The 19,514-nt window shown below is 28.7% G+C and overlaps 2 protein-coding genes across 2 annotated transcripts in view; one reads left to right on the top strand and one right to left on the bottom strand.

Moving 5' to 3' along the window:
• Nucleotides 1–1,803: 1,803 nt before the first annotated feature.
• LOC119599640 lies at nucleotides 1,804–2,797 on the bottom strand. Its single transcript, XM_037949538.1, has 2 exons — nucleotides 2,603–2,797; nucleotides 1,804–2,547 (listed from the first exon to the last, which is right to left on the bottom strand). Exons 1-2 carry the CDS (start codon nucleotides 2,651–2,653, stop codon nucleotides 1,954–1,956), a joined length of 645 nt encoding a protein of 214 aa, XP_037805466.1. The 5' UTR covers nucleotides 2,654–2,797; the 3' UTR covers nucleotides 1,804–1,953.
• Nucleotides 2,798–5,602: 2,805 nt separating this feature from the next.
• LOC119604034 (formin-E) overlaps nucleotides 5,603–19,514 on the top strand; it is a 33,107-nt gene continuing 19,195 nt past the window's right edge. Inside the window, exons 1-4 of the mRNA XM_037956412.1 lie at nucleotides 5,603–6,054; nucleotides 14,525–14,722; nucleotides 14,805–14,959; nucleotides 19,048–19,381. Coding sequence (XP_037812340.1) covers nucleotides 14,929–14,959; nucleotides 19,048–19,381 — 365 coding nt within the window. The 5' untranslated portion in view covers nucleotides 5,603–6,054; nucleotides 14,525–14,722; nucleotides 14,805–14,928. The remainder of the gene's footprint in view (nucleotides 6,055–14,524; nucleotides 14,723–14,804; nucleotides 14,960–19,047; nucleotides 19,382–19,514) is intronic.

The following is a 19,514-nucleotide window of genomic DNA, read 5'->3' as shown; positions in this document are numbered from 1 at the left end:
GTCCTGATAACAAAAGGCTATTTTTAAATCAATTTGCACCGCACCGAAAGAAATTTCTAAAATGCTTTAGTACGTGATTTTTACTAAAATTATTTTAATAATTTTCATATTTTAGATTTCTTAGAAATTACATTCCAGGAATTTAAATAACAATATCCTCTTTAAGAGAATGTAATATAAATGCAAAAATGTTAGCAAAAATATTTATTTTTCTCATTTAAATAATTAATATTTACACAAAACTTCATCGTCGCCTTTGGTGCGGGAACTTTTCGCGTTTACGTCCTATAAGACTTTGCTATGGTATTTTTGATATATGTACGCAAAAATTGCAAAAAGTAATAACCAGGGCAAGGATTAGTATGCAAATGCATGTTTGTATTAAGTTACTCAAAATATCTTTTAACTAGTTTTCTTTTCGAATCAAAGAATTTTCAACAAAATGGCATCGATTTGTTGTTGTTGCATATTTTGTTATAAATGCATAAATTGCATATTTTGCTTTAAATTGCATATATTTTGCATATTTATAACATTTTATAGCATATTTTGCATATTTTTTAATTTTTTCGAACACAGATTGTGTTTTTTTACGTACATATTTTTACAAATAAAAAAAAAATAAATTTAAAAGAATTAAATAGGGTGTTGCGAATGCCAGTAAAACGAAAGCGAATAATAAATTTTATTTTTTGCGAATGCAAAAGCGGATGCAAATAGTATAATTCAAGTTAATTTGCAAAGAAAATTATAAATTATGAAATTACATAATATATTTTGATGAAAAATTGAGTTGTATCAAAATTTTTACTTCATAATTGGTACCAGTCGTGTATATTTCTTTTTCCCTCTGCGTATGGCCTACTATCCAATAGTACTAACCTTGGTGCAAATTTCACCCAAATCGATTTTTTGAGTTGGGTCACTTGACACGAAATTGCCCATATTATTTAAAAGTGTTCCTTAGTCTTTATAATTACTGTCATTCTCGAGATCGTGATTCTGTTAAATTGGTATTACAGTACATAAAGCGATATTTCCCCTGTAGGAAATGTCAATATTAAAAATGTGCTTAATCGCTATTGACTTTGTCAGTACTACTAGTGTCGAATTATACCCCATACAAGGCTTAGTGCTATTGACATTTAACATGTGCGTGTCATTGAAAATCCTCTAGTAACATTATGACTATTGACTCGGTATTGACTAGGTACTTCTCATGGATCCATATGGTGACATTAGAACCAGGAATTTACTAGTACATTTCTATATCGCGAGTCCATTCAGTTTTAATACAGACATTTTCTTAAGGAATATTGACATCCCTGCAGTCAGACTGGGTCCATATATCTTTTTGTCAACAGTACTAGTTCAAATGTCTCCAATCTTTCATTTCTGTGTCAATATAAAAAATACAGAGACCAAAGATGTGGTGTATATCTAGTGGCATTGTCAACAAACATGTCAATATTCCTTAAGAAAATGTCTGTATTAAAACTGAATGGACTCGCGATATAGAAATGTACTAGTAAATTCCTGGTTCTAATGTCACCATATGGATCCATGAGAAGTACCTAGTCAATACCGAGTCAATAGTCATAATGTTACTAGAGGATTTTCAATGACACGCACATGTTAAATGTCAATAGCACTAAGCCTTGTATAGGGTATAATTCGACACTAGTACTACTGACAAAGTCAATAGCGATTAAGCACATTTTTAATATTGACATTTCCTACAGGGTTGTTTCATTTAGCGTTTTTTTTTTTTTTTTGTTTGTTCGCTATTGCTTAAGTAATGGGAATAATTAAATGAATCGAAATTCTATAAATTACTTGTTTTTGTATTTTTTATCAGGTGTAGCCAGTTTACCTTAAAGTCTACAACGTTGATGCAATATTGTGAAAGATTATCTATTATCTTTTAATATTAGTTTTTCTATTTTATTAATTTTATACATAATTATCCCACTTCGATTTCTTTGCATTTTGGACTGTTTCAGAACGAGATGTCCATTTTTTGGATTGCGAGAAGTCGAACATTACATTATTTTCATTACTAGATGTAGATGAAAAGTCCTCTTTTGATAAGCTGTGTTTTTCATTATTGGCAAAACAATTGCTTGTATGACACAAGTTAACATCATTATCATTTTCTGCTTCCAGCACCTCCATATTGCTGTTGACTGCTTGATCACGTTTCTGTTTCTCGGCCTTAATAATACCGCGACAATATTTTTTGGTTTCACCGCTAGTTTTATGTGAAATGTCATTTGTTGATAATTTTTGATCTTGATCAATAGCAGCGTTATTGTATGTGCCATCGAGAACATCTTCATTTTTTAACAAACTGCCATCAGTTGCTGCTTCCAATACCTCCAAAATACTGTTAACTGATTCATTGTATTTTTGACCTTTTGTCATATTTAATTGCTGCACCTTAGTACGACATTCCTTTGCAGTACCTCGAAAACATTCCTTTCTAACTGTTTGCTTTATGTTGCAAACTCGACATTGCCACTTTGAGGTTTTTTTAACAATGTCAACCTAAAAAAAATTGTTTATAATTTAATTATCGATAATTGATATTTATACATTTTACCTGGAATATCTTGCAACTAAAACACTGCAAAACACGAACTTCCTGTGGCATTTTTAAATAGAGATTTGTTCTGTTGTGATCAGGCGCCAAATTAAAATAAAGTCGCAATTTACACGAAGACTTTTTAGACGTCCATTTTTTCCAATATGTTTTCAATAATTACATGTTATAGTATTTTTTAATGCTAAAGTTTTCGTTTCGGCGACTGACACCAAATATGTCGGCGGCGGCTTAAAATCGACTGTAAGCCGGCTAAGTTTTCAACTACGTTTAGTTTTTTAATTTTCTGCAATTTTAAATATAAACGGAATTCGAGAGATCAGAAAGTGGGATTTTGGAAGCAAATATATTGTTTATAACAAAGAATAAATAAGAAATGAAACTGTTGTCAAAAGTACCTAAGTCTACTGTCATCCGGTACCTAACTCTAAGAATGTAGGGTAAATGCACCTAATGTCGGCATCACCCAGTAGTCGGCATCTTTTACATAAAAATGTAAATAAATAAGAAAAGCTGTACAAATTTATTAAGGTTTGATCTATATTTCATAGAAAATATGGTCTTTTTGCTTTATGAAATGAGTAAATTTAAGTAGGATTACTAATTTCCTCTATATTTGACGTTATTTAGTGACAGCTTAGCAGCATTTGTAGTACTGTCAGTTTTCTTAAAAAAAAATTAGTTTTAGTGCCACCTTAAACAAGTGAATATTTATATGAAATTAAATGATTTATTTGACAAAAATTGATTTAAATGAAAGAAAACAGTTGAAATATTCAATTTAAAGTGAAAAAGTTAGTTAAAAATATATTTTTTTGTAATTTTAATCGCTGCCGCCATTAGGAACACAATTTTTTATGAATTCTTATTGTCGGCATAGGGGTGCCGACTACTGGGTATTAAGTTCGATCATACGTATTCTATAGTCGGCACTCTAAAATTTATTATTTCTCTATAGAAAAATTGGGTATATTACTATGAAAAATTTCTATATAAAATTTTCTCTTCAAAAATTATACGTATAACAGTTATTTTTGTAAAATTTATTTATTATTTATGTATAACTCTTTTCTCTATAAAAATTTATGTATATTACAATTTCCTCTATAGAAAATTGATTGTACAACATTTGTTTCTATAGAGAATTATATGTATACAATTTTTTTCTATAGAAAATTGTATGTATAACAATCTTTGATACAAAAAATTATGAGTATATCAGTTTTCTCTATGAAAAATTGTGTGTATACCCTTTTTTTCTATAGAAAATTACTTCTATAATAGCTTTTCCTATTTATTTACATTTTTATTTAAAAGATGCCGACTACTGGGTGATTCTGACATTAGGTGCATTTACCCTACCTATTTGGCAAATCATATGTCGTAAAAAAGCAAATTTCGGAAGTGGTTATATACATATGTATATGGACTTTGATAATTAGATTAATAAGAACGTCAGCGTGATTTTCGGAATAGGGACTTAAATGTGGGATTGGGTTAATTTTGGACCAAGTTCTCCATAATTTAAAGTATTTTTATAATTCTACCATAATTCTATCATAGTGATAACTTTTGGAATGATGTATTAACTATAAATTGATTTTCTGGAAGAGGTTCGTTCGGTTCCTAAAAAAGTTTTTTTTTTCGAATTCCATTATTACATCTACATTTGAAAGCCATTTTTGTGCGGTTTAGTAATTTTCTGAAGAACATCTCATATGGGTTTAGGGTGAATTATGCTTCGATTGTCATAAATTTTGGTAGACATATTTTCGTTTCAACAAAACTTATTTTATTATCGTATTATTAAGTCCGTAAAAAACATTAAAATCAATTATTGAAGGTGACCTTATATGGGGGGCAGGGTCTATTATGGCATATAGAGATTTCGATTAATATAAAACTCGATCATATTATATTTCATTGCTACACTGGCATTTTTATGTTAGTTATGCACGTTAGTCATTTTCTGTAGGCGACCTTACAACAAACCTGCAAACAAAGCAACTGTAATGGGCGTTACAGCAGTATTACATTGTACACCATTACAATTGGAACTACTTATTTGTTTCTTTTCTAGGTTGAACCAAAATTCAACGAACTCATCATAGTCCAAATTCAATTTGGATGTAAAACCATTTCTTTTCTGCAGGGTGATTTATCGTGCCATCATAAGCGCACGAAATTTTTTAACAAATTGTCGCATTATTGTTGTCTTGTGCAGGCCTTTAATGTACATACATACATACATATATTAGGATACATCCCATCAACAAGGGCGGCTTTAATGATAGTCCAAAAACTTGAGATTTATATAATGCATACTAAGATGATTTTTGCTATTAATTGCGATTGTGATGAACCAATTGTGTTCGCATATTGCAGACCTGTTCCAACAGGCCATTCGAAATGATATTCATTCAAATCCAAACAAATTTCCTCATTTCTTCTAATACATGCATACATATATTAGGATACATCCCATCAACAAGGGCGGCTTTAATGATAGTCCAAAAATTTTAGATTTATATAATGCATACTAAGATGATTTTTGCTATTAATTGCGATTGTGATGAACCAATTGTGTTCGCATATTGCAGACCTGTTCCAACAGGCCATTCGAAATGATATTCATTCAAATCCAAACAACTTTCCTCATTTCTTCTAATTGATTATTATGAGCTTATGTAGTGTAGCTTAATATATAAATATGATGTGCAATTTTTATTAAAATTAACTTTATTTTACTAAAAAAACGTTAGTGCTTTTCCCCCCTTTTTATTTTTTCGCGCGCGTTTTGCTTGACCAATGTTGGCAACACTGGTGAAATACAGTGATGACAGAGGCCCAAGTCACAACTTAATTTTCAACGGCGTCCATTTATTAAAAAGCACAAACTCTCCAAAGAAAAGCTACCAGACTTAAATATTGCAATTTTTGTATTTTACATACGAGTACTATATTTTTCAACTGTGAAAATGACATTTTGTTAAAAGTCATAATTTGTTCTTGTAATAACATAATATAATAATTATTTCTCGTTGTTCTATTCTAATTTGTGTGGTGCAAAAATTTTAAAAATAAAAAGGAATAATTTTATACAATTTTCCATAAAAAATCGAATTGTGATTTTAATTGTTTTAATTAATAATTGATTCAATAAGAAATTACTCTAGTCTAGTTGGATTTTCCATCCAATTCTGCTTAAGAATTCTAAGTGTTTTTATTCATTTTTTTTATCTTGTGACAGCGTCTACGTTGACGTTGGTAATACGGTTATAGCGGCTGTGAAGGAGCCGCAAAGACATTGCAAAACTGGAGGTGGATCAGCAAAATCATCCGTCTTTTCGAAAATTAACAAATATCACTAATCTTTCCATTGCTGATGAGGAATTTATTAACAATGTTAACTGTGATATTGAACATTTCCTAAAGCAGCGCCACAATAACGGGTAAGAGAATAATAATTATTGTACATATACAGGCACATTCATCCAAACATTCATATACACATAAAATATCTACACATAAATTAAATGCCATACATACCAAAAGAACGATATGTATATTAATTAACGTGTGTAGTCTACATGTATGTACAATATGTACATATATTAATACATATGTATATACACGCATATATAAATATGTATGTATATAATGTATGTATATGTTTGGAATCTTATCGTTTCTCTGTGTATTTTGCTTTTGCATTTCTAATGGATCTTGAGTTGTTTTGTCTAATTGTATTCTAAACAGATAGTATTGCTTCATGCAAATAATTGGAATTTTACTAATTAGAACTGAAGTTGGGAAATGAAATATTGCTTTTAGTCGGGTATTAAATACAAATCTATTACAAAAGATTGCAATAAATTAAAAAGTTATTGTTTATTATTTTTAATACGTTCATTGACCTTTAGAGTTACGTTATAATATCATATGTTGAATGACAGTAGAAAATTTATACATATACATTAGGATGGCATATGTTTTATGACTCAATTTTATTTCTCTTTTATAATAAAAGTTTACACTCTCAGTTCTATTGTATATGGTAAGCAACCAAACGAAGAAACAATGAATATCAGATAAATCTTTTTTGAGAGATAATTTACAAAAATCTGTCGATAGTAAAATATGTGTGTTAGGATTTAAGTTAAAAAGCTAAAAAAGCCGCTTTTTACTACTTTATCATTAGCACTTTGCCTCATTATTTTAACACGGTGAAGACGTTGGAGGCAAGTACTTACCACGTTCGCTTACAAATCAATACTTAAATAAGTATGTACTTACAAATAGGGAGTTAAAAAATAAAATAATAAAATCGCTTACACAGAATACCAAACTGGGCTTTTTGTTCGTTAGTTCGCTGTTTTACTTACAACGCCATATTAGGTTTTCCCGATTTTTGATAGGGTCCTTAGTTCCTCACCAGCGGTTGAAAATCCTATTCTCAATACAAATTGTCAATAAAAGTTTCTTCAATATTTTCAAAATTGGCCTTAAGAACTTCTTAATTATGAGTTTCTTATAGATAACGGAGACTTATCTTATTCTGTATGTTATTGAAATTCGATTTTAGAAGACCAGAATCTTCAATTTTTCGAAGTTTGCACATTTATTATATGTAATCGTTTTAACTTAAACTAGGATTTTTTGATTATGTTGGAGGGCCAAACAGAAGTCATTTGCATTAGTGTTGTGGATCAAAGATTTAGGTCAACATAGGGCAGCAAAGCAAACTTAAAAACTAAACAAGCAACCTTGCCCTCTCTGATTTTGATGAAACTCGGTCATACATCTATCTATCTATATATAAAAATAAATGTGTGTTTGTTTGTATGTTTGTTTGAAGTGTATAGCCGCTTAAACGGCTAAATCGAATTACTAGAAATTTTCATAGTGTGTTCCTGTAGTGGGCGAATTGTCACGCCCACTTACTAAATAACTATTAAAAGTAGTTTTTCTCAAATGACCTAAATTTGGAAAACTATAACAGCTACAGTTTCCAAATTTTGTACGATAAACTTTAGTGTCAATGTGAAAATTTTGTGCAATAATGTGCGGACAAGAATTAGTGGGCGTGTCATCCCCCATATAAACTTAAAATGTTTTTCAATTTAAGCCAATATAATATTTTACAAAATCAAATAGTTATAAGTTTATTAAAAGTTAATTCTTGAATGAAGAAAATTATTGAAAAATAATTGACAAAACAAAATTATAAAATACAATGAATGTATGTTTTTATACAAAATTATTTAAAGAAAGTAAAAACATAACATTTCCTCCTCGTCTATTTCAAAACGTGGTAACTAAGGAGAGTAACGATCAGGCTTCTTCTTAATGCGGCTTGATTTGCGTGGTTGTGGTTCTGCTATTGCTAATGGAGTTTCAGGAATTGATTCCGATGGATTTTCATCCATTAAGGCTCTAGGATTATTCACTTCATCACTTTGATTCTGACTATTTCCAATATTTTCAAAAGTTTGAGGACTTTGTTGTGACGGTTGAACTGATTCTAATAATGAAAGAGCTAATTGGGAAACATTTTTAAAATTAGAGTTATTTAGCGATTTATTCAAACGAATTTGATTAATATGACGTTTCCAAACTTTATTTCCAACATCAATTAGAAACATCATATTTCCAATAGTTTTTATTATTTTTCCGGGTATCCATTTATCCCCTTCCCAAAAGTTTCGACACAAGACATTATCATTAATTTTAATAGGAGGTTTTAAAGTATCAGAGCATGAGGTGCTGGTAGGACTTAAGAGAGAAAGCAATGTTCGAGGTTGTCGACCATGTAAAAGTTCTGCGGGCGATTTTCCACATGAGTTTGGACTAGTTCTATATGTTGTTATATAGGCAAGAACTGATGCTTGTAAACTTGAACCATCTGTTAATTGTTTTTTAATTGAAGTTTTAAATGTACGTACGCAACATCCATTTGGGGATTAATTGTAACTTTGAAATCAGCACAAATACGAATCTTATTATTTGACTTTGGTACTATCACGAGAGGTGAAGCCCACTGACTAAACTTTACCGGTTTCCAAATACCTAATTTGGTTAATCTCTCAGCCTCTTCTTTGAATGTATCAACTATAGCATATGGAATAGGTCTAGGTTTGAAAAACTTAGGTCTAACATCCGATTTCATATAAATATGAGCTTGCATTACATTACAACGACCCAATTCTTTGGAGAATAATTCCTTAAAATCGTTACAAATTGATTTTATTTTTAAATTTTCCTCTATTCGAAAAATCTGTACTGATTTAAATTCATCATACCAATTTAAACCAAATATATTGTTGCAATGTTCTGAATTGGCAACAATAACATCTAAAACTTTCGCTTCTTCACGAATTTTTACATATACTCTACACGATCCTAAAACTGGGATCTCTGAGTTGCCGTAAGCATGTAACTTAATAGTGGATGGAGTCAAATGAACATTTCTCAATGTCTTATAAGTATTTAAACCAATAATAGATCGGCCAGCCCCAGTATCAAATTGAAATTGTACTAACTGATCATTTAACTGAATATCTATTAACATCTTATTACCACATCTCTTTATAATCTCATCTATTACATTACAATTTGTTACATCAGAATCAATAGACTCAACTTCAACATTACTAATTGGAATAGACTTACATACTGATGCAATGTGACCTTTACGTTTGCATTTGAAACATTGTGCTTTGAGGAATTTGCAGTCTTTCTTCTCATGCGTTTTGAAACAATTGTTGCATGCCGGTAAGGGTTTCTTTTGATATTTCTCATTTTTATCTTGATTGTTTTGACGATTTTTATAATGTTGACTATAAGATGGCTTAACTGTATAAATTTCATTATCCAATTGATTTTTGTTTTTTAATGTCTCCAGTGTTTTCTGTGTTGCTTCAAACGTTTCAGCTATTTGTAGCACCTCTTGAAGTGAAGGATCATCCTTGTGTAATGCGGCAGTACGTACAGGTTCATCCGGTGTATATAAAATAACAATATCCCTTATTAATTGATCTACATATTCACTATTACAATTGTTGTTTTTACAAATAAAGTTACACTCTCTTGCCTTACCTCGTAACTCCATAACCCACTGGTTGTACGTTTCGCCCTCATGCTTTTCTCTTTTATAAAACTCATACCTACTTTTAATGACATGAATCTTGGTTTTGTAATGATCGTCTAAGTTTGAAATTAATTCAGTATATGATGCATTTTGAAGTATGTTTTTTTCAATAAGCTTTTGAAGTAAATGAAAAGTTTTGTCTCCGACCCACGAAAGGAAAAATGAACGCTTCTTATCGTTGTCTTCTACCCCGTATGCTTTAAAATGCTCTTCAAGCTGTCTTTTATACGTATCAAAATCATTTTGTTCATCATCAAAATTGTGAAACTTTGGTACTGCCACAGAAACCGATGCTAAACTGGAAACTGGACTTGCTCCTCTATTCAAGAATCTCTCGAAAAATTGGTGTTGTTCAGCTACCATTCGCTGAGCCCACTGCTGTTGCATTGTAATAACTTCTGACAAAAATGCTTCCATGTTTTAGCAATAAATGACCTCGTCGCCAATAAAATGTTTTTCAATTTAAGCCAATATAATATTTTACAAAATCAAATAGTTATAAGTTTATTAAAAGTTAATTCTTGAATGAAGAAAATTATTGAAAAATAATTGACAAAACAAAATTATAAAATACAATGAATGTATGTTTTTATACAAAATTATTTAAAGAAAGTAAAAACATAACAAAACTATAAAATTTGGAGTACTCAAATTTCGTCCGATCCACGTTGATATCAATATGAATATTTTAGACAAATATGTGCGGACTAGGATAAAGAGACTTCCTATTGTTAGTATTTGCCTAATAATTTGGCAAATCAAGGGGGCGTGATCCCTCCCATAAGAATTAAATACAAAAATTCGTATATCGTGGAAACTATTAATTTTGCAAAAAAAAATTGCCTAATAAATAAATGGCGGACAACGGGGGCGTGATCCCTCCCATAAGAATTAAATAAAAAAGTCGTGTATTGGGAAAGCTTTTGGAACTAGTATGCTCAAATTTTGCACGAACAATTCGTTTAAACAATGTAGGGTTTATGGAGCCTTCTATATGAATTAAATACAAAAAATTTCAAATTTTTCGCAGGCAACATTGAAATCCATATGAACATTTGGAAAAATAGGTATGTAAACTATCCATATCAGTCGTTGCATCTCCCACATAAATTAAACTCAGGTTCCCACCTTTCAATCCTGCAACGGGTTCCACTAGACGGATCCTTTAGATGGAATTCTACTAGAATCGTTTTTTAGCAAAAGACTAATGTTCACAAAACAATTGTCTTTTGGTCGACGAAATTAACATCAGAGCCACTAGAGAAATGGGAGTTCAAATGTTCATTTGAAAAAACCTTGTATAAAAAATGTCCAACGTCCGATAGAGCTGACAATTTGTGTCTGGCCTACTGACCTTTTACTAACTTTGGTGCAAATTTCATTTCATTTTTAAGTTGGGTCACTTGACACAAAACTGCCCATATGCATTCCAATTCTGATATTCCATATACAGTTAATCACAAAAATAAGTATACAGAAATACTGACGATTGGTTTTATTTAAAAAAAGATATTATTTTTTTAAAAAAAGTAACACATTTATTTATTAAAAACAATTATGATAATTATTATTCACTACTTTTTTTCTTTGAGTTCTCATTTAAGCTGAAGTTAAAAAGGTGCAAAATTTACGTCACAAAAGTAAGTATACAGATCATTTCAGTATATATTTGGTTTAATGATATTAACAAAATTTATGAAAATTTTACTTGTATTAATATAATATAATAAAATATTTTTTACACAATAACTTGGAAAAAATCTACTTTTAGTTCCGAAATCTTGAAATTTGGGCCGATTGGCTCCGGAATTAATTAGTAGAACAGTTTTTTTCTCATTTCTACGATTTTTTCCACTTTAGACGCCGGATTTTGGATCTGGTGGTCATTGAACCCTCCAAATGATGCATTGGAAATAGAATTTTTAACTTTTGAAAAGAGTTGTTATTTCGAAATTAATGTTATATGCATGGATTTGGCCATTTTGAACACAGTACGTTCTTAAAAAACCGAAATTTAACTCCTATTTCTTAAGACTTACAACATAAAATTTAAAATTTGGATAATTCTATATATTTCCTTTAATTTAAACAGGTTTTCCAAATACTCCAATTTTCAAAGCATATAATAATGCTACCAATCATATCTTGATATACTCGATACAATAACCATGTTTTATGGATCGGACATTTTATTTGTTCTAGCAACAAATTAAGATGTATCCGTGTTCAAAATTGTTCAATTCGTATTCATACCACCAATTGACCCTGATTTAATATAAAAATCTTACTATTTTGGACAATTGTCAATTTCAGAACCGATATGTAGTGTAAGTTATTGACATGGTCACCATTTGACGATTATTGGTAGTATTTAGGAGTGTGTAATGGATGATTGGAACCAAAAAACTTGTTTTAATTAATGGATACTAGTACAAATATTATTAATATCGCATTTTAAAATATAATTTTTAGGAAATCGCCGTTAAATATCGAACATGAACGCTATACTATGTTAAAAACGGCAATGTTCCGTAATGGATTGCAATTATTGTAACGATACAATTAATTTAAAAGTTAAAATATCGTCTTCCAATGCATCATAATGAACAAAAGAGGGATATTATTGAATACCCGATCCAAAACTCCGGGATTTTAAATAGTCAGATGTTCTATAAATAATATTCAGATCAATTACCAAAAATTTCAATTTTTCGGAACAAAAAGCGAATTTTTTCCATGTTATAGTGTACAGAATATTTTATTATAAAATAATTACAAGCATTTTTCATGCATTTTGTTAATATCATTAAGCCAAATACATATTGAAATTAACTGTATACTTACTTTTGTGACATAAATTTTGCACCTATTTAACTACACCTTAAATGATAATAATTATCATAATTGTTTTTAATAAATAAATGTGTTATTTCTTTGATTTTTGAAAAAATAATATCCTTTTTTAAATAAAACCAATTGGCAGTATTTCTGTATACTTATTTTTGAGATTAACTGTATATTTTTTAACAAAATCAAATACTTTAGATGATTAATTATGTGCTTCATTAGCTGTAAAATAAATTTATTTTTATGAAATCTCTGGATTCCTTAAAAATATGTGTTTATTATATAATTATAATTTACATTTAATTATACAACTTATCCAATGGGTAATAAATAATATAAGAAACTCTTAAGAAATTATCTGGGCCAAAGTAATTGGATACATTACTGAAGTAAATACACATTTTTTAAAAACTAATTATCGGAAAATATTACATGAATGTATTAAAATGAAAATGTAAACATCTTTTAACAAAATTAGAAATAAAAAATAACTTGATTTTAATATGTACTAATAGTGGTTAAATTCGTTTTAGTGTTTATTTTTTAAATCGTGAATGATTTAACTGGATAGTAATGTAGCCCAATTGCATTTTTAGGCGATTTTTTTTTGTTTCTCCTTATAACATACTTGTTTGGTAGCTGTTCAAGTTACTATTCAACTTAATAACTGCATGCATCGCATTAGGGAGTTTTTTGCTTAATATTGAATTTTTAGAATAGAAATTTCAAACATATTGAATGGTTTTATGTGGAACAACATAAAATATTCGTTAAATTTTTATATAACAAATATTCATAAATTTGTTCCGGGAAGTAATGTTGTAAAATAGATGCGTATATTGCATTATTGAAATTCATTATATTAAAATTCTTAACAATTTCCAAACAGTTCGATTTAAATTTGTACCATTGCAATTTTATTCAATGTGTCCCACTATTCAGACTATCACTACAAGAATTTGAAAAAAAACTCCCTAATGTAAATATGTGTATTTTTTTAACTTACGTGTCTGTATTGAATAAAAATAAAAAGAAAAATATTACGTTACGTTCAACATTAGATTTGGTTTTCCGCGTTATTTAAAGTGGTATTTTTTGTGTTTACATTCGTATCTGTTTGTTGTGGTTGTTGTTTTTGTTGCAAGGCATGTTGCACGTAAACTACCTTGTACCAAGTCCCAAATAATGCAATGAAACCTGTTTGTTTGCTTGCTAGTTCTCCAAAAGACTGCACACTTGCCTTGCTAACACGGTTACAACGACAAAACCTCATTTACTTTTTGATTCGGTTGTTTTTGGTCGGTTGAATTTGTTGATCTTTTCATTTGCCACAATTCGCAATATAAAATTTTAAGCTGACTGAATGAATTTTCTTTTTTTGTATGTTATATACTTCATTTATGTTTTAAGCACACAATTAAAAGCAATTCAAATTATCAAAATATACTAGTCCCCATTTTAACGGCTTTTAAAAGTTAGCGACTGAATAAAAATTAATTATTTTAGCACAAATCTTCAAAAATAAGAACTAATTGAATAGAACGCTCTATAATGTGTGAATTCAAAGAGAGATTTGCTTTTAGTCAATTTTAAATCGAGGCTTAGGTGTAAATACCAACAATCTCGTGTCATACTTTGCTAATATTTATTTTTGTTTTTGCTTGTTGTTTAAGTATTATATTTTTCGTTGTTTCTTATGTTTAATTCGTAATTTTTTGTCTTCGAAATATTGTGCAATATTTCATTATTACCTCAATTCCAGATTTCACATGTTATTTGTTTAATTTTTCTCAAATTTAAATGATAAGTTTTGTTTGTTCTCCTACGAACAAATGCAAATTTATGTGTATGAATAAATAAAAAATATGTTTATATTTCTATATGTATGTATGTATATATAATGTGTTTTTTTTTATTAATTGCAGTGTTTTACTTTTCCCTCCTGTTAATAATTTTCGCCGATTTCTAATTCATCAAACATGTGAGAATTTTCGAAATAAATACGATCTCTTTACGTTCTCAGTGGGACAGGGACCATTTAGACGCACAGTAATTTGTTTCAAAAATCAACTTTTGGATCCACACAAATACAGCGATACTGCAGCAGCCGCCAATTTTGAAACGTATGTTTGTAAAATCTGTTTTCAGCTTATCAATAATTAAAATATAATATTTACTTATTATATTTTTTACAAATCTTTTCAGACGTCATAAACATACCACAACCCCAAACCCGGTAAAAAGTTGGCGTAGCGACAATAGACGAATTGAACCATCACATTTTTCGAATAACATTATTGGAACAACGATAAATAAACGAGATAGAAAGATGGGCGTTGAAAGGAATATCATTGATAAATGTAAGTAAAATTTTTATAAATTTATATACTTCAAGATTATATTTTACTTGCATAAATTAAAGATTAACAGGTTTAAGTAACTGCATGTCATTATCTAGTACAGAATATGTTTACGGAAATAGTATTTATTTTTTATTTATTTTGTCTTTACTATCATTCAAAATAAAATTACATTAAACAATTAGATTTATTAAGTCCAGATTTTAGTTCTAGGGAAAAAGAATTTAGCTTATTTCAACTGCGGAACTGCCATTTTTGCACTATTATTATTTTGGTCTTATATTAGCTTACACAATGTTTTTTTTAGATAATGATGACCAAAACAGAATCTCAAACTTCAAAGATAGTTTTTTCTTGAAAAAAAATCTAAAAATAAATCCAGTCATCAAAAAAGTCCTTAATATTTTCATTTACTTTTCCAGCTAACACTGGAGTCCTAAGATTTTTCCAATTATGTTATTCAAGAATAAAATGTTGTCTTACATGACTTTATTAGCTGCAATTAGTAATATGTTTATGACAATCACAGTCCGTACCAAATATTCATTCTAAATTATATTAAAAAACATATTCCCAGTCATTTAGAATAATTTTTTACACTGCTATAACATGACTGGATCAGCGCACATTCACTGCTCTATTTTCTTAAATTTCTTTGCTTTTAAACTTAATGTAGATTGTTGGCAATAATACTTAACTACTTTTGCACTATTGCTATGACATAATTTGTATTTAATATTACAAGTTATTCTTAATACATATTACAAAAGTTGAATGTATTAAATCATTCCCTATTTAGTATCAAGTATTAGTGCTTACTGGGATGATACGAGTGTAATAAATATGTTTGAGGTTTGCATTTTTATCTTCGTATTCGTGTTTATCGTTTTGAAATTATGCAAAGATTTTTTGTTAATATAATTTACCACAACACTGGTATAACTCTTTTTTTTTGTACTGAGTCGTTGAACATTTTTTGTTTTCACGAATATTAAATAAGTACAAATTTATCTTTTAAGTTTTAAATCTAAAATATATTAACTAACCTCTACTATCTAAAACAGTTTTAATTTTTCATAATGTATTTAGAAGTTATTTATCAAGTACATACATAGTAAAATGTCATAAAACGTTTGAGACCTTTTTTCCCGAAACGGTCATTTTTGAGTTATGCCAGTCTTGTAGTCATTGGGTCATATGGTAAGTGCATTAGATATACATACACACTCCAATATTCCCACATCTTTATTATATTTTATTTTAAAACAATATGTAACTGAATATCAGATTGCATGAGAGCAGTTGTGGTAATTAGAGCCTAGAGTTTGTATAAAAATCAACTACACCATCATGTGGTTTTGAAGAAGATAATAATGATAAATAACGCAAGATGTGAATGTGAAGTTACAAACCTATTAAACTACACCCACTTGTTATTGCACGTATTGTTATACTTATGTATATAATATTCATACGTATGTATGTTTGCAAACCAAATTAGGTCAGTGTAACGAAAATATATTTTATAAATTTTCAATTTGAGTAATTGTCCTGAAAATATTAACTCTTCTTATTACATTAAGATTATTAGATATATTATTTTAAAAGATCTAATTTAAAAGCAGTTTTTTATTTTGTTATAGATATACATGTAAGAATTAAAAAGGTCTGTCATATGTTTTGATCGGAATCTTTTCAATTCCGTATTACTATTCCGATCAATTTTGTTTTATCTTCTTCAAATTTTGAAATATGTAGTTAGTTCATAAAAAAATAAAATTATATTGATTTTATTTAAAATTGATTCTGTTTAGTTTATTAAAACCAGAATCGTCTTTTAGTTAAGGTTCTTGTTATTGAAACTTCAAGAAAAAACAAATTACATATACAATTTCAATTCCACTTTAAAAAGTGAAAGTGGTTTCATTCCTAAAGCATTTTTGTTTTCTTTTTTTGAAGAAGTAAAAATACGGAAATAATTCCACTTTCGATCGGAATGGAATTCTGTGACAGGCCTGTATATTTTATACATTATTTCCAGTAGCCAGCTTGCAATTACAAAAATACAAAGGGTATATATGTATATGTTAGTCATTCCCTATTGTTGGAGTACATGATCTATTTAGGTAATCCCGAAACTACTCTACTGTAAACATTATTGGTTGATACAGCTGTCGCTGGGTTGACAATCTTTGGCCGAGTATGACTCGGATTGTTTCGGAGCGAAGATCCAATTGTCGTAAGAACGACTACAACAGTTAATTGGAATTGGTTCAAAATTTCATATAGTCCCCATACAAATGTACATATTACCGGAATATGGATTTATTGTCAATAACTCCCTCTAGAATATCGGTATAACCATATTATATACATGTAATATCAGTACTAATGAACATATTTCATAACCACACCGGGACAAACTTTAACACGCATATGTTTTGTACATAAAGGGCCTTGTTCATGATAAAAAACTATTAACTAACTAAAGAGCTGCTATCTTTCCTTTATGGGAATTTATACATAAAAAATATAACAGCAAAAATATAGTTAGCAGCTAGTTTTTCATAATGAATAAGGCAGATACAAATTTTTCCAAGTCCACTTCCAAATATCAATTAATCGTATAAATATAACTCATGAATATTGATATCAGTATAAAATTCTTCTCGAATCTCTTTTGTATATATACAAATCATTATCGGTTCGGATAGATATTACTAAAAATTTATAAAACTATAAGAAAGACCCCGAAATAAAATCTTCTATCATTTTGGAAATTTTTTGTAGTAATTAGACCAAAATATTATTTAAGTGCATTTCATATAATTTGAAATATTTTTGTCTTAGTATTTATTAATTAACAGTATATAAAACTATTTTTTGAACACTAATTAAAAAAAACATTAAACATATTATTATTATTTTATTTCATTTCTGCGCAACAAAATAATTTTTGTTTTTGCAATTCATTATTTCGCATATCAATTAACCACTAAAATTATCAATTTATACGTCCATAAATAAAATGTCTCCCAAAACAATGGGTAAGAAAGACAAAAAAAGAAAAACAAAACACCGGGTCACAAAACACAACAATAAAAAATATTTTACAAAATTTACTTATAGGAATATGTTAGTTTGTAAATTTAAATGTAGTATAATTTGTACGTACACTCACCTTACTTACCGTCAAAATTCAAGGTCGCCCTCATTTTATATGATGCCATAGTAAACTTACCTGATTTTGATTTTTGTTTATTCGTCTGTATATCTGTATGTATTTATGTATGTATGTATGTAGTATGTATATTATTTGTGGGAAATACACATTTAATTTACTCATTTCGTGTATTAAAGAGAATATCCGAGTGTAAACATGATATTGCTCATGAAGAGAACTGTTTTTAAATATCAATACCCTACAATAAGTCAGTCGAACATTTTGAGTTTAAGAATTGTTTTTTTCTATATATCAATCATTGTTTTGCTTAAATGTAATTAAATTTATTTTCAACAAATATTCGTTTTAATTTTCAGAATTGAGAAAAATAAATAAATAAAGATCAATTTCTCAGTACAATTTCTGTAAAAATAATATGGATTTTTTTTGGAATTTTTACAACATTTTTCTTAAAATGTGATTTTGATAATAAACTGATTTCTTAAGCTTTTGTTTTCTTACTTTACAAATACGTATGTCTTCTACCTATAAACAATTTATATTTTACTATCTATATTTAAAGAGTTAAAAAGTCTACTTGTTAGACATTTGTTTTGGTAAAGAGTAAATAAAATAAAATGAGAGAAAAGTGTAAAATATATTTGTTGTATGTATGTTTGTACATACTTGTGTATAAATAAAAAATTGAGGTCAAGTAGCAATAATAGCCATACTTTTTTTGAATTTTAATAATCGTTAAGTATATATTTCTACAGCAAATTTATAATGCGTATATGTCTGCACAAAAACAAACCAATGTAAAATAATTAAAATATGCAAAAATATTGATTTTAACATTAATTAAGTGATACTAATAAAAATAAATAAAATATTTATCAATAAACAATTATACATTCTCTTGCAGATAATAAAACGAATCCAGGAGATTTATATAGACCACCAGCTCTTCGAAGTCATGGTAATGAAACGATTAGAAGGAATGTTGCAGAGTCATGTGAATTAAATACAAATGATACTTCTAACATTTCAACAAAAGAAATAACTTCTTCAACATCTTCGACTGCAGCTACAACAATAACAACAACGACGACTACCTCAATATCTTGTAACAATTCTCCAATACATAGAAATGAGAATGTTAATATAAATAATATAACGACCTCGTCACAACAAACTTCAATACATAAAATTCAACAACAACAGCAGCATGTAGAGGAACAACAAAAACAACCACAAAGGTAAGTGGGTACCTTTAACATTTGAATGATTGGGCACATGTGTATTTTGAGAATATCTTTATTGTTTTTTTTTTTATTTTGTTTTGTTATCAACATTTCCTCACTGTCAACGACCCCGAAGACTAAAAATGAT

Source organism: Lucilia sericata, unplaced genomic scaffold (genome assembly GCF_015586225.1).
Source record: "Lucilia sericata isolate MDLA Ls3-8-SP2 unplaced genomic scaffold, ASM1558622v1 Contig000000F_arrow, whole genome shotgun sequence".
NCBI classification, from domain to species: Eukaryota; Metazoa; Arthropoda; class Insecta; order Diptera; family Calliphoridae; genus Lucilia; species Lucilia sericata.
Note: the sequence above shows the minus strand (reverse complement) of the source record. Positions and strands in the feature narration are given on the sequence as shown.